At 33.9% G+C, this 12948-nt stretch overlaps 1 protein-coding gene across 6 annotated transcripts in view; it reads left to right on the top strand.

The window, feature by feature from the left end:
* Positions 1–12948, top strand: part of CWC27 (CWC27 spliceosome associated cyclophilin) — a 258775-nt gene that overhangs the window by 2984 nt on the left and 242843 nt on the right. For all 6 annotated transcript variants that reach the window (XM_010368255.1, XM_010368270.2, XM_010368262.1 and 3 more), the window contains exons 2-4: positions 3124–3220; positions 10545–10657; positions 12452–12595. In XM_010368255.1, the coding sequence (XP_010366557.1) occupies positions 3124–3220; positions 10545–10657; positions 12452–12595 (354 nt within the window). The remainder of the gene's footprint in view (positions 1–3123; positions 3221–10544; positions 10658–12451; positions 12596–12948) is intronic.

Consider the following 12948-nt stretch of genomic DNA (forward strand, 5'->3'; position numbering starts at 1 on the left):
TTAGCATAATGTTGCTTTCAAATGATAGGCGTCTGTCTTATTGTTGTACACACTTAGTTTTTAAATGTATTGAAAATCAAAATGGCTTTATAAGTATATTTGCTTATATGTTTATAAGAAACATGATATTGTGAAAGTATTAATTGGGAATTTTAAGAGAAAGAGCCAAGGAGGCCTACAAAGTAGTGATGGCTGAAGAGAATGTATGGCCAGAGGAGGAAGGAGCCATATACCTTCTTTATTAATTCAGTAGTTTATTAATGAAAAGATTAAGAAACCCTGGTGAACAAGGTGGCCTGATTATATATGCATTCTTTTTACTAGGTGTAAGTTGCCTTTAGCCAAAAAAAAAAAAAAGAAAAAGACACGTAATAATGACTATCATTTTTTGAGCACTTATTATTTATCATGTGCTTTTCTAAGCAGTCTATGTATTATAGCTCATTTTGTCCTCACAGAAATCCTAAAAGATATTATTATCCCTGTTTTTAGATTAGGAAATTAAGTGACAGAGATGTCAGATAGTGTGCGCAAGGTAACAAAGCTAGTAAGCGGAAGGGCCAGTATTTGAATTTGGGCATCCTGATTCCTAGAGCCTGTGGAGGGGGGGATGATGTAATTCGTGTGTTCGTTAGAGCAGTGGTTTCTAAACCAGTGAGTGCATACTTCAGTGGATGTGCAAAACCATCCATGAGCTGTGGGAAGAAAATCTATATATATTTGTATTTTTTTCGTTTGTTTAAATGCATTATTTAATATATATAAAAAGATGACAGCCAGGCTCAGTGGCTCACGCCTGTAATCCCAGCACTTTAGGAGACTGAGGCAGATTGCCTGAGGTCAGGAGTTTGAGACCAGCCTGGCCAACAGGGTGAAACCCTGTCTCTACTAAAAAAATGCAAAAAAATTAGCCGGGCATGATGGCGTGCGCCTGTAATCCCAGCTACTCAGGAGGCTAAGGCAGGGGAATTGCTTGAACCAGGGAGGTGGAGGTGCAGTGAACCGAGATCGCGCCACTACACTCCGGCCTGGGAGACAGAGCGAGACTCCATCTCAAAAAAAAAAAAAAAAAAAAAAAAAAAAAAAGTCCAGGCGCGGTGGTTCATGCCTGTAATCCCAGCACTTTGGGAAGCCGAGGCGGAGGCGGGCGGATCATGAGATCAGGAGTTAGAGACCAGCCTGGCCAACATGGTGAAACCCCGTCTCTACTAAAGATACAAAAAAATAGCCGGGCGTGGTGGCACGCGCCTGTAAGCCCAGCCACTCGGGAAGCTGAGGCAGGAGAATTGTTTGAACGCGGAAGGCAGAGGTTGCAATGAGTCGAGATTGCGCCATTGCATTCCAGTCTGCACAACAGGGCGAGACTCTGTCTCAAAAAAAAAAAAAAAAAGGCACTTTTTTGGCGTTGTGATGTAATTTTTCATAATGACTAGCTAAATAGATTTATAGACCGTAGTATTTAGATTAACTAAACCAGCCGTCACAAATTTCTTATTGAAAATAATATTAATAATATAAACTAGCAAATCATAAGAACATGATAGCGCTGATACCTCAGCATGGGAAATCTATCAAAAAAATCAGAAATTATTATGAAAACCATTGTAAATGTGGATTTCTATTTATTATTTTTAATGGTGAACTTTGCCTTAAATATATATTGTGTCTTGAAATATTTACCAGTAAGAGTATAAAGTCATTGTGATTTTCAAGACATTTAAAAACTAGATGTGTAGAACTGAAAGCCCTATGTAATTTGAAAGCAACATTATGCTAAGTAAAAGAAGCCAGACACAAAAGGCCACATATTGTATGATTCCATTTATATGAAATGTTTAATAGGCAAATCTACATAGACAGAAAGTAGATTAATAGTTGCCAGAGTGTAGGAGTAGGGGTAAATAGGGAGTGATTGCTAATGGATACAGGGTTTCTTTTTGGGGTGGTGAAATGTGACTTAATGTCGATGATACTGACTTTCCATGAGAAACAGGCTCATGTATTTGAACAGTTACATTGCATACCCTTTACTTGCAAGAGCATTCTAAAAGATTGTGATGATCACAAATTATTGACACTGATCTACTTTGGTATACTAGGGGAGAAAAAAAAAGAAGTAATACTGGAGAAATTGGTTTCCAGCTGTGCCACAATGTTCAAATTTAGAGCCTAACATTCTTTTTGGTTATTTGTGGTTACAAATAAGACGATTATAAACTGTTTCCTGGGAGCCCAGCAGGGAAGGTTTTAGTCGTTGCAAAGTTTCTGGTTCTACCAAGGAGTATCTGCTGTTATGAGCTGGTGGAAAGGCTTTCAAAGGATTCTATTTACTATAGAAGGTGATTTTAAGACATAATATTTTAGTAAATTACAAACCAGAGTTAGATTAAGAATGTTCCTTTGTAAATTAGGAATAGCATGATGTTAAATGAGCAGAGAGAGTAAAAGGTAATTAAAAAGGGTAATTATAAAATTATAATATCACAACTTAATGGGTTCATTATTCTTTAATTTGCTACACAGTTTTATTGGAGTTGATGCAATGGGAAACTCGATTATAACAAATTTGCATTATTGGGGTTTTGTCTTGTTTTGTTTTGTTTTGAGACAGGGTCTTGCCCTGTCATCTAGGCTGGAATATAGTGGCATGATCATAGCTCACTATTACTTCAAATTCCCAGGCTCAAGTGATCCTCCCACCTCATCCTCCCAAATAGCATGGAACACCACCATGCCTGGCTAATTAAAACAAATTTTTTTAAAGACGGGGTCTCTCTGTGTTGCCGAAGCTCTTCTTGAACTCCTAGCCTCAAGTGAACTTCTCACTTTAGGTATTACCATTTTTTAAATGAATGAAGTTTTTTTCTGTGATTAAAAAAGATATATGCTTTTTTTTCTTAAATCCCAAACTTTTTCTGAAATGGCATTTTGAAAGATCTAAATGTACAATGAGTTGTAGTGAATATTTGACATTTTGTTGAGTATATCAACAAAAGCCAAACACAATTTTTAATATTTCTTTTAAAATTGAAAACTCACTAGTGATTGCTACAAGTCAAATAGTCATTCAACTGATTATTAAGCAAAATAATAATTTAATAAAATGTAATATTCTTTCTACAGGTTTTATTGAAAACTACAGCTGGAGATATTGACATAGAGTTGTGGTCCAAAGAAGCTCCTAAAGCTTGCAGAAATTTTATCCAACTTTGTTTGGAAGGTAAATTATAACTTATGACTTTTATTCTACCGGAGAAATTTTTGTCAGTTTAAAAATAAACTGGTGTCCAAACATTGAAGACTAGTGTTAAATAGTGGTCATGAGTGACAGGTGTTGCTATGAGGATATGGTATTGAACTGCGTGTCACGAAGTAGAGATAAGAGATAAAAACTACCCAAAATAAATTGGAATACTTTTAACAGAGCAATTTATCTCAACAAATAATACTCTGATCCTCTTTGGTCTTCTTTGCTATCTTATACTTCCTTCTTTCATTCTCTAAAATTGGGTATTCCCCAAGATTGCCTCTAGTTCTCTATTGTCATCACTCTCTAGTTGTTACTTCAATCCAAATGACTACCACATTTAGTCATTTCTTCTCTTCCTAGTACTACTATTCATATCTAATTGCCTAGTGGACTTTTCAACTGGAGTCTTCCATTGTTACCTATAACAAAACCAGTGTAAAACCAAATTTACCAGTTTCTTCCCGAGTCTGCCTTTCACCTGTATGACTGTAATTGCCTCTTGCCTGCTCACCTTCCTGTCTTTCATCTTTAATTTCTTTTCTCTCTTACTTGTTCATATGCTATTTCAATCCTCAGGCAGCTTGGCTTCCTAGTTATCCAACTTTTTATCTCATTGCACTAACCACATGGTTTTAGTTGAATATTATTTCCTAAGCATTTCCTTTCCGTTTCCACTTTCATACATATTCTCATACTAATTCCCCTTTTATTGATATGCTTTTTCTTCCCTTTTTTACGTTCAAGTCTACCCATTTTTAAATGTTTAGAATTCTACTTTCTCCACACAGCCTTCCAGCTAGCATCCAGTGATATTATTATCACTATCTCTAGTTTTTTTAGATTTGAGTAATAAAGTACCTATTTTTCTTTTTTTTTAAATGCTGCAGAATTATACATCCACTTAAGTGTTTTTCCCTTCAGAGTATTCTCTTAGGGAACTAAACCTTGCATTTTTAGAGCTTTTTGTTGGCTTCTAGAATACATTGCATATGGTTTGGAATATCTCCAGTGGTGGCAAATCTTTGTTCTTCTAAGTTATATTTGATTTTTAGAGACAGTTTTATTCAAGGTATCAGAAAACAGCATTTTGGGCCAGAAGCAAGGTGTGAAAGAGAATCCAGTAGTATGGTATGATGAGAGCTCTCTAAATAGTCAGACAAACATAATTACCAGGTGAAGATTTAAGAAATGAAAAATACCCAGATACCAACCCCCCTCCAAAAGAGAGAGGTGAGGAGGGGTGGAGAGAGAAAGAGAGAGAGAGAATGAAAGGACATCTGCAAAGACCATTATTAATAATTGCTATGGCAGGCAGGAAGGAAATAGAGTCAGGCAGGTAGTTCAGTCAGAGAGGCCTCAAATATCTGTTAACCAAGTTGAGAAACACAAGAGACATGGAAAAGTCAGATTTGTTTCTGGTAAGAAGTTTTGAAGATTCAAAAGCTCAAGTTTTACAGAAGGAGAGTGAAATTACAAAAACATTAGAAAGAATGAATGGTAAATTGCAATCCATGACCAGGTGAATGGAAGAAGCAGAAAACATCTGGATACAACGTGACAGTGAAGAAGAAATGAAGTTCTTCAATTGGGTGATAGTGAAACTTAATTATTACAACAAATAATTATTCACCTATTTATAATAATGCAAGGAGAAAGAAGAAAGAATAGAAAAACAATTTTAAAAATAACCAGAATAATTCTCTTAATCAAATTCACCAATGCTCTTAATTGAATAGAGATAGAATTATTATTGGAAAGGCTAACGTGCAGCCTAAGAAAACTGATTTAAACAAAGATATTCCTAAATGAGTTAAGTCAAGGTTTCAAAAATATAATCCAGGAAACCCCATTTTAGTTCTTTGCTTCTATGATTTAGATGAGTCGTAATGTTTCTAGATCTTGAAACACTCATATTAGTTTTTTTAAAGCATGGTTTCTAGAATTTAAAAGCAAATGAATAAAAACATGAATAAGTAAGAGTGCAGTCTCAGATATGGCCCTCAACTAAAATGATGTTCATAGCCAAAGGATGTAAACCAAAAGATCTGCTTTATACAGACTTAATCTTAGATTTTTGGTCTTTGCAGCATAGTTAGGTGGACATTTAAAATGAGTGGAACTTTAAAAAAATTATCAATTAAAAAATAGGGCAAAAAGATATAAAGAAATGAAAGGGAAGCTTATTAGCTTTGATAATTTCATTAGTTCCTACAGTGTGAGGAAGGAGTATAATTTTATGTTTGTTTTATAGACAAGTGGGGAGCAGTGGGAGAGGTGGATAAGAAAATCAAAATGTTTAATACATTGTGTAACTATTATTCTCTTCACTTTTATTTTACATCATTCTTGTCTCATCATGGTCCACACTTTATTGGTTATCTTTTATTCTTTAATAATAGTTTACTAATTCTTTAGAGTGACAGATATAAGCATAAATATGCTACAAGTTAAAACAAATTTCTTTACAAAACTGAAATATTTGTTTAAAAAAAATACCAGAGAGGCTGGAGTAAATAGTGCAGACTGGTCACAAGATGAGTGTTAGATAAAAAGTTATTAATGTTAATATTTACATAGTTAAACACAAAACAGGATTCTAGAAGAAGAAACGTATAACTACTTTATTGTTTTTTTTTTTTTTGAAAAGACTGGGAGAGTATTTATTAATATCTATTGTTCTTTTTTTTTCTTTTTTTATTATTATTATACTTTAAGTTCTAGGGTACATGTGCATAACGTGCAGGTTTGTTACATATGTATACTTGTGCCATGTTGGTGTGCTGCACCCATCAACTCGTCAGCACCCATCAACTCAACCTTTACATCAGGTATAACTCCCGATGCAATCCCTCCCCCCTCCCCCCAATACATATAACTACTTTAAAATGCAAATATAAATTCCTCTGTAAACTTGGGCAAGAAATGTAATTATTCAAAATATATGATAATGCCCATATATTATTGTAGCCAGAAATAAAAACTATGTGACAAATACTAGAATGACAGCAATCAAATAGGAACTTTTGTTTCATATTTAAGATACATTTAGGTATCTTTTTTCAATAGTGGAGAACATTCAGGAGGATATTATGAACATGCATAATGAAATAATAAAGCTTTTTCAAAATACTTGTGATGATACATAAAAATTTAAGAAAAGCAAACATTGCAAGCAGCAAAATATATTATAGGGTATTATAAACTATAAATACAACTATAAATGCATAGTTCAATAGTGATTACTAATAAATTACAAAGAAGTTGAAATAGTAGATATGGAAGATTTGTGGATGTTGGAAATTCCAGCTATGTTAGAATACAAAGTTATACTGTAGAGAGTATAGAAAATTTTTACTCATTTATATATAGTATAATAATTTCATGCATTCAACAGGAATATAACTAGGAAAATTATAAAGAAAATCTTAAAATAAAAAGTGAGCATCACTGAAATACTTAATGGGAAATAGGAAAAAAGAAATAAAATGGCGAAATTGTAAAATTTGAAAACACAAGTAATAAAGACCTCTTTCCTGTCCTTTTTCCCTCACAGGTAACATATATGTGGGTCTTATGGATCTTGCTTCATAAGTAGTTCTCGAGTCTGTGTATCTCAAGATAAGCCATAGTTACGTAATGACTCTCAGGACAGTAGTTGCTTGCTTGCATTCTCTAACCGGCTGTCGCATGTACTTGCGCTCTCTCTTTCGTTCTCTCTCTCTCTCACTCCCCCTCTCTCTCCAGTCATGTCTCTTTCTAATATATTCACCCTGGGTATTTGAATGATGTTTTGAAAATGCAAATCTGATCACGTGCACGATGCTCAAAAAGTGTTGGTTGACTGCTTATTATGGGTCTAGAGGAATATTCATTATATGATATATACTGGGGTATATTTTTTATTCACATTTGAATATGAGTTTGTAGCATCTGAGTGAAGATATTAGTTTGACCTCACATTTGTGTTGAACTTAAAAATGTGTAGTTTGCTTTCACATGATTTAATCTTCAGATTGACACTGTGCCTTAATTTATGTTATTAGATTTATGAGAAAATGGAGTTTAAGATTGTATAGCTAGCAAAAGGCAAGACTCAAACTCCTGACTGCTACATGCAGTGTTAGTGTAACTCATGAAACAGTTACCTAGGAATATAAGAGAGATACTTTTAGACCTTTTGCTTTTTATAGTGTGTATTTGTAACCAGAGGGAACTTGTCTGCACCAGGGAGCTCTTGTAAATACAGCCCAACTGCACTGCACTGGGAGAAGGGAGCAAGCAAAGTCAGCTGATCTTCCTTTCTACTTCTTCTTACATACTGTGTACTGAATACAGTTGTTAGAATACAGATTATATTTTTTAAAATATGCATTGTATATCCAGTTATGCTTTGCAAATATAAATAATTATGAGGGTGTTTCCAAGCCACTAAAATAGGAACTTTATAAATTATGTCAGTAATTGTATCAGTAAAATGCCTGGCCCACAGTAGATACTTGATAAATATTTTTTATTGAATGGGTTATATTCAGGTTGTATTCAGTTGCAGGTAATAGAAGACCCAACTTAAAATGATTTAAATAATAAAGACATTTATCATCCTCTATGTCAAGAAATCTGGTGAAATCTTTAGGGAAGCTCAGTGAAATCTTTAGGGAACTGTGCTCTTTCTATCTTTCTGCTTTGTAACCCTAAGCATGTGACTGAATCATGTCTGCCTAACTCAATAATTGGCTCAATCACAACCTGCTTTGTTGCTACTTGCTTTTTGTTTGTTTTTACAACAAAAATAATAGCTTTTGTTTATTCAGTACTTCATACTACATATGTTTTCCTCTTGTGCTTACCTAATGTAAGTACAGAACTAATTTCAGTGATGTAAAATAATTTCTTTCCTTCCACTTAAAGGATTTTTTAAAAAACCTGTGGTGAAGTTTATATAACATAGAACTAACCATTTTAAGTGTACAGTTCAGTGTCATTTAGTACATTCACTGTATTGTGCAGCTGGCACCTCTATATAGTTCTAAAACACTATTACCCCGAAAGAAAACTCTGTATCCATTAACCCAGTCATTCTCTATTCTCCCCTTGATAGGAATCAGCTCTGTGTCCCCACCCAGATCTCACCTTGAATTGTAATCCCCATAATCCCCACATGTCTAGGGTAGGACCAGGTGGAAGTGATTGGATCATAGAGGCATTTTTCTCCCTTACTGTTCTTGTGATAATGAGTGAGTCTCATAAGATCTGGTGGTTTTATAAGCATCTGGCATTTCCCCTGCTTGCACTCACTCCGTCCCACTACCTGAAGAAACTGCCTGCTTCTCCTTTGCCATCCACCATGATTGTAAGTTTCCTGAGGCCTCCGCCCAATGTGGAACTGTCAGTTAATTAAAACTCTTTCCTTTATAAATTATCTAGTCTCAAGTATTTCTTCATAGCAGTGTGAGAATGGACTAATATCCCCCTTCTCCACCCACAGCCCCCAGCAACCACCAATCTATTTTCCATCTCTGCAGATTTACCTATTCTAGATATTTCTTATAAATGGAGTCAGATAGTATGTGACTCTGTGTTTGGGTTCTTTCACTTAGCATGTTTTTGAAGTTCATCCATTTTGTAGCATGTATCAGTATTTCATTCCTTTTTGTGACAGTCATATTCCATCATATGTATATATCACATTTTATTTATCCATTCATCCATTGATAGACATTTGAATTGTTTACACCTGTTGGCTCTTGTGACTAGTGCTGCTATGAACATTTGTGTGTGAGTATTTGAGTACTTGTTTTCAACTCTTTTGGATATATATACATATATATATTTTGGATGTATATGTAAACAATCGATTCTTTTGGATATATAAACAATATATGTAAATATATGATATTTCATAAAAGCAAATCTGATCATGTGCACAGTGATATATTATATATTGTTTATATATCAAACAATATATATCAAAATTACTTATAACTACTATTATAATTACTTATATATTATATATTGTTTATGTGAACTATATATATTTACACTTAAAAACTATATATTAATATATAAACATATATATTACTTGTATACACATACACCTAGAAGCATAATTGCTGGATTACATGCTAATTCTGTGTTTAACTTTTTACACTATTTTATATTCCCACCAGCAATGTAAAAGGGTTCCAGTTTCATCACATCCTTACCAACACTTACTCTTTTAAGGTTTTTGATGTTAGCCATTCTAGTGGGTGTGAAGTAGTATCTGATTGTGGTTTTGATTTGCATTTCTCTAATGACTAATAATATTGAGCATCTTTTCTTATGCGTGTTGGCCATTATTGCTACTTCTTAATGTAAATTCTCTTATTCAGGCAAACTCTAATTCCTGCTCCCCACTCAATTTTTCACTTATGCTTTGACTCACTGACATGCCATGCTTCTGCCATTCCCAAGTTAACTTCCTTTTCTTCTATGAAGTACCCTAATGATTTTAGGTTCCAGATAATATATAGTATAGGAGGTCATATACAATCTCTCCTGTATATTTATGAGTTCTAAATTATATACTCCAATTGTATATTTTTGAATTACATATAATTATGAATAATTTATTTCAATCATTTAGCAAACCAATTGAACTAATTGGACTCAAGTATGTATTGTGTTATTTGTTTTATTTATTCGGAGTTTCTTGAGGGGGGTGTATTGATGGTTTCATACCTATAACTAATAAGTAATTTTGATATATTATGAGTTTGTATATTAATAAATTAATTTTCTGTGAGGAAAAGAGGAAGCAGTCGGAAATAAGGTGTTCATCTTTGCCGGGGTTTCTCAGTCTCCACACAGTTGACATTTTGGGCTGGTAATTCTCTGTTGTGGGGACTGTCTTTTGCAGTATAGGATGTTTAGCAATATCCTGCCCCCTACTCACTAGCTGCCAATAGTATCCCCCATTTCTGAAAAATATTTTCAGAAATTGACAAATGTCTCCTGGGGCACAATATTGCTTCTCCTTCCTGCCAGAACTCTCTAATTTCTATTTTGAAAACCAATCCAGAGTTTGAGAGAATCCTAGAAATAAAAACAAAAAGTCAACAATGATGGTTTCTGTAGAAATGTGTGCTGCTTTCAGAAGTAACTATTTTTTAAGAAGGAGGATACAAAAGGTTTTGGCTTGGGAGCCTATTTAACATTCTGGAAAATAAATCTTTTGATTCTAGCTGTATTAATTTTGGTAACTGTAGATATGATTAATTTTAGACATTGATAAATTATTTTTATTTTTTTTCAGCTTATTATGACAATACCATTTTTCATAGAGTTGTGCCTGGTTTTATAGTCCAAGGCGGAGATCCTACTGGCACAGGGAGTGGTGGAGAGTCTATCTATGGAACACCATTCAAAGTAAGACTGAATTATTATTTTTATTACTATTTTTGTTGTTATTATTTCCAAGTCAGTTTGGATTGCTTAATCGAAAATGATTGTGTTCCACAAGAGGAAAAAACATTTCACATTAGTATATAAAAATCAGGCTGGGTGCAGTAGCTCATGCCTGTAATTCCAGCACTTTAGGAAGCCAAGGGGTGCGGATCATTTGAGGTCAGGAGTTTGAGACCAGCCTGGCCAACATGGTGAAACCCCGTCTCTACTAAAATTATAAAAAGTAGCTGGGCATGGTGGCACACACCTGTAATCCCAGCTACTCAGGAGGCTGAGGCAGGAGAATTGCCTGAACCTGGGAGTTGGAGGTTGCAGTGAGCTGAGATCGTACCAATGCACTCTAGCCTGGGCGACCGAGCGAGACTCTGTCTCAAAAAAATAAATAAATAAATAAATTGTCTGTAAAAGATGCATTAATCAAGAATAGGTCAGTGATTTCTTATCTGCCAACATAGATCTAAGAAGAAAAAGAGTTAATGTCATAGTGAAGATATTAAGAACAATAGCAGGTTCAAGTAAAAGCTAAAAGTTGTGTTTGTTATTAATTTGATGGCACCAATATCATGTTCTTTGAGTGAGTAAACATTGCTATCTCTTAAAATATGGGAGTTTTTGAAAAATTCATTTTTATACTAATGGAATAGATTGTCTGCATTTTCCTTTCATCTTTTACCAAGTCATTGTGTCATTCTTGAAGAAAATACTTGAACTGTTTGCTTTAATTTCCAGATGATAATGGCCTTAGAAATGTGGAATAGTTATTTTAAAAGTCTCAGATGTCACTTTTAGACTGTTTTATATTTTACCATAGTAAGACTTCTCATGATTTTAGGTACCTTGTCTAGTCGGAAGCATTCTTTTATTCTTTTATTTAGTGTAACAGAATAGTTGTTTTTGACAATTCCTTCCTAACTTGAGATTTTTGCTTAATTATTTTCAGGTAATACAATTATCTTGTTACATTTTTCAATTAGGTCATTTTGAATACAGTATACAGAGTTGTGATCCATTGAGTTCAGATCTCTTGAGAATTATTTATTAAGGAAAAAATCTTCCTTTGTGAAAAGTATTTATGATATAACATGGCTACATTTATAAATGACTTCAATATCAGGTTGGAAGGAAATTCTGTTAACTAAGAGACTAATATATTTGTTAAGTAGCCCTATCATGGTGAGAAAACCACCTTAGAAAGACTTGTTCCTGCTCTTTTGAAAACTGGCAAATAGAATCAGTGCCATTTCAGAGAAGATTCAACTTAGGACTTTAAAAAGACATGGTAAAATTACATGACACAATAATAGTAGATTATTTGAATTAAAAAACAAGAAGAAAGCAATTGTTTAATGACATTTAGAATGAGATGGGAAGGAGTAATAACTGAAGACTCTCCAATGGCTCAAAAGTAGTTTTCTGGGAGAAGTAAGAAAAGATTTCAAAAGCTTACCTGACTTTGGGATGAGAATAGGGAAATAACTTAGACATCCATTCCACCTTGGGTACTCTTCCTTTGGGTATAACTAAGCAGCTTTCTACAAAATAGGGTATATTTCTGTATGAGTATATTTAGAAAATACAGTCTAGTGAATTCAAGTTTAATAACATTGAAAGAATAGTAAGCGCTCAAAAATCAATTAAGTAAAATGTCTACATTTTTTATTAGACGTTGTACAGGACCTTGTGGGACAAGTTGAATAACTGCATATGATGGGTCTTATAACTGAGGACATTCACTAGATCTTTTTTACATTTCAGGATGAATTTCATTCACGGTTGCGTTTTAATCGGAGAGGACTGGTTGCCATGGCAAATGCTGGTTCTCATGATAATGGCAGCCAGTTTTTCTTCACACTGGGTCGAGCGGATGAACTTAACAATAAGCATACCATCTTTGGAAAGGTTAGTGTCCAGTGATTTTAAACCTGTGGTTCAGTTTTTGGTTTTATGTTACTCCTTAGGCTTCTAAGATACATATGATTAACTTATCTAAGAGCTACCTTCATCAAAACATTCCATAGGATATGTTTATTCTTTTCAAAAATGATGGAATATATTCCTGTTATAGTGCACTATGAGGGAGCAGCTAAATTCTTTTTTTTTTTTTGCATCTTTCAATTCAGTCATTAGTTGTGACTTTAGTGTATTTCTTCTTTAAAACCATAGTAATGGTATGAGCTAATAATGTGCCACTTAGCCAGTATTGATTTTACATTTTTGGAAAGACATTTAGGTAATAACATTTAGTAGTTTAA

Source organism: Rhinopithecus roxellana, chromosome 3 (assembly GCF_007565055.1).
Source record: "Rhinopithecus roxellana isolate Shanxi Qingling chromosome 3, ASM756505v1, whole genome shotgun sequence".
Classification (NCBI taxonomy): Eukaryota; Metazoa; Chordata; class Mammalia; order Primates; family Cercopithecidae; genus Rhinopithecus; species Rhinopithecus roxellana.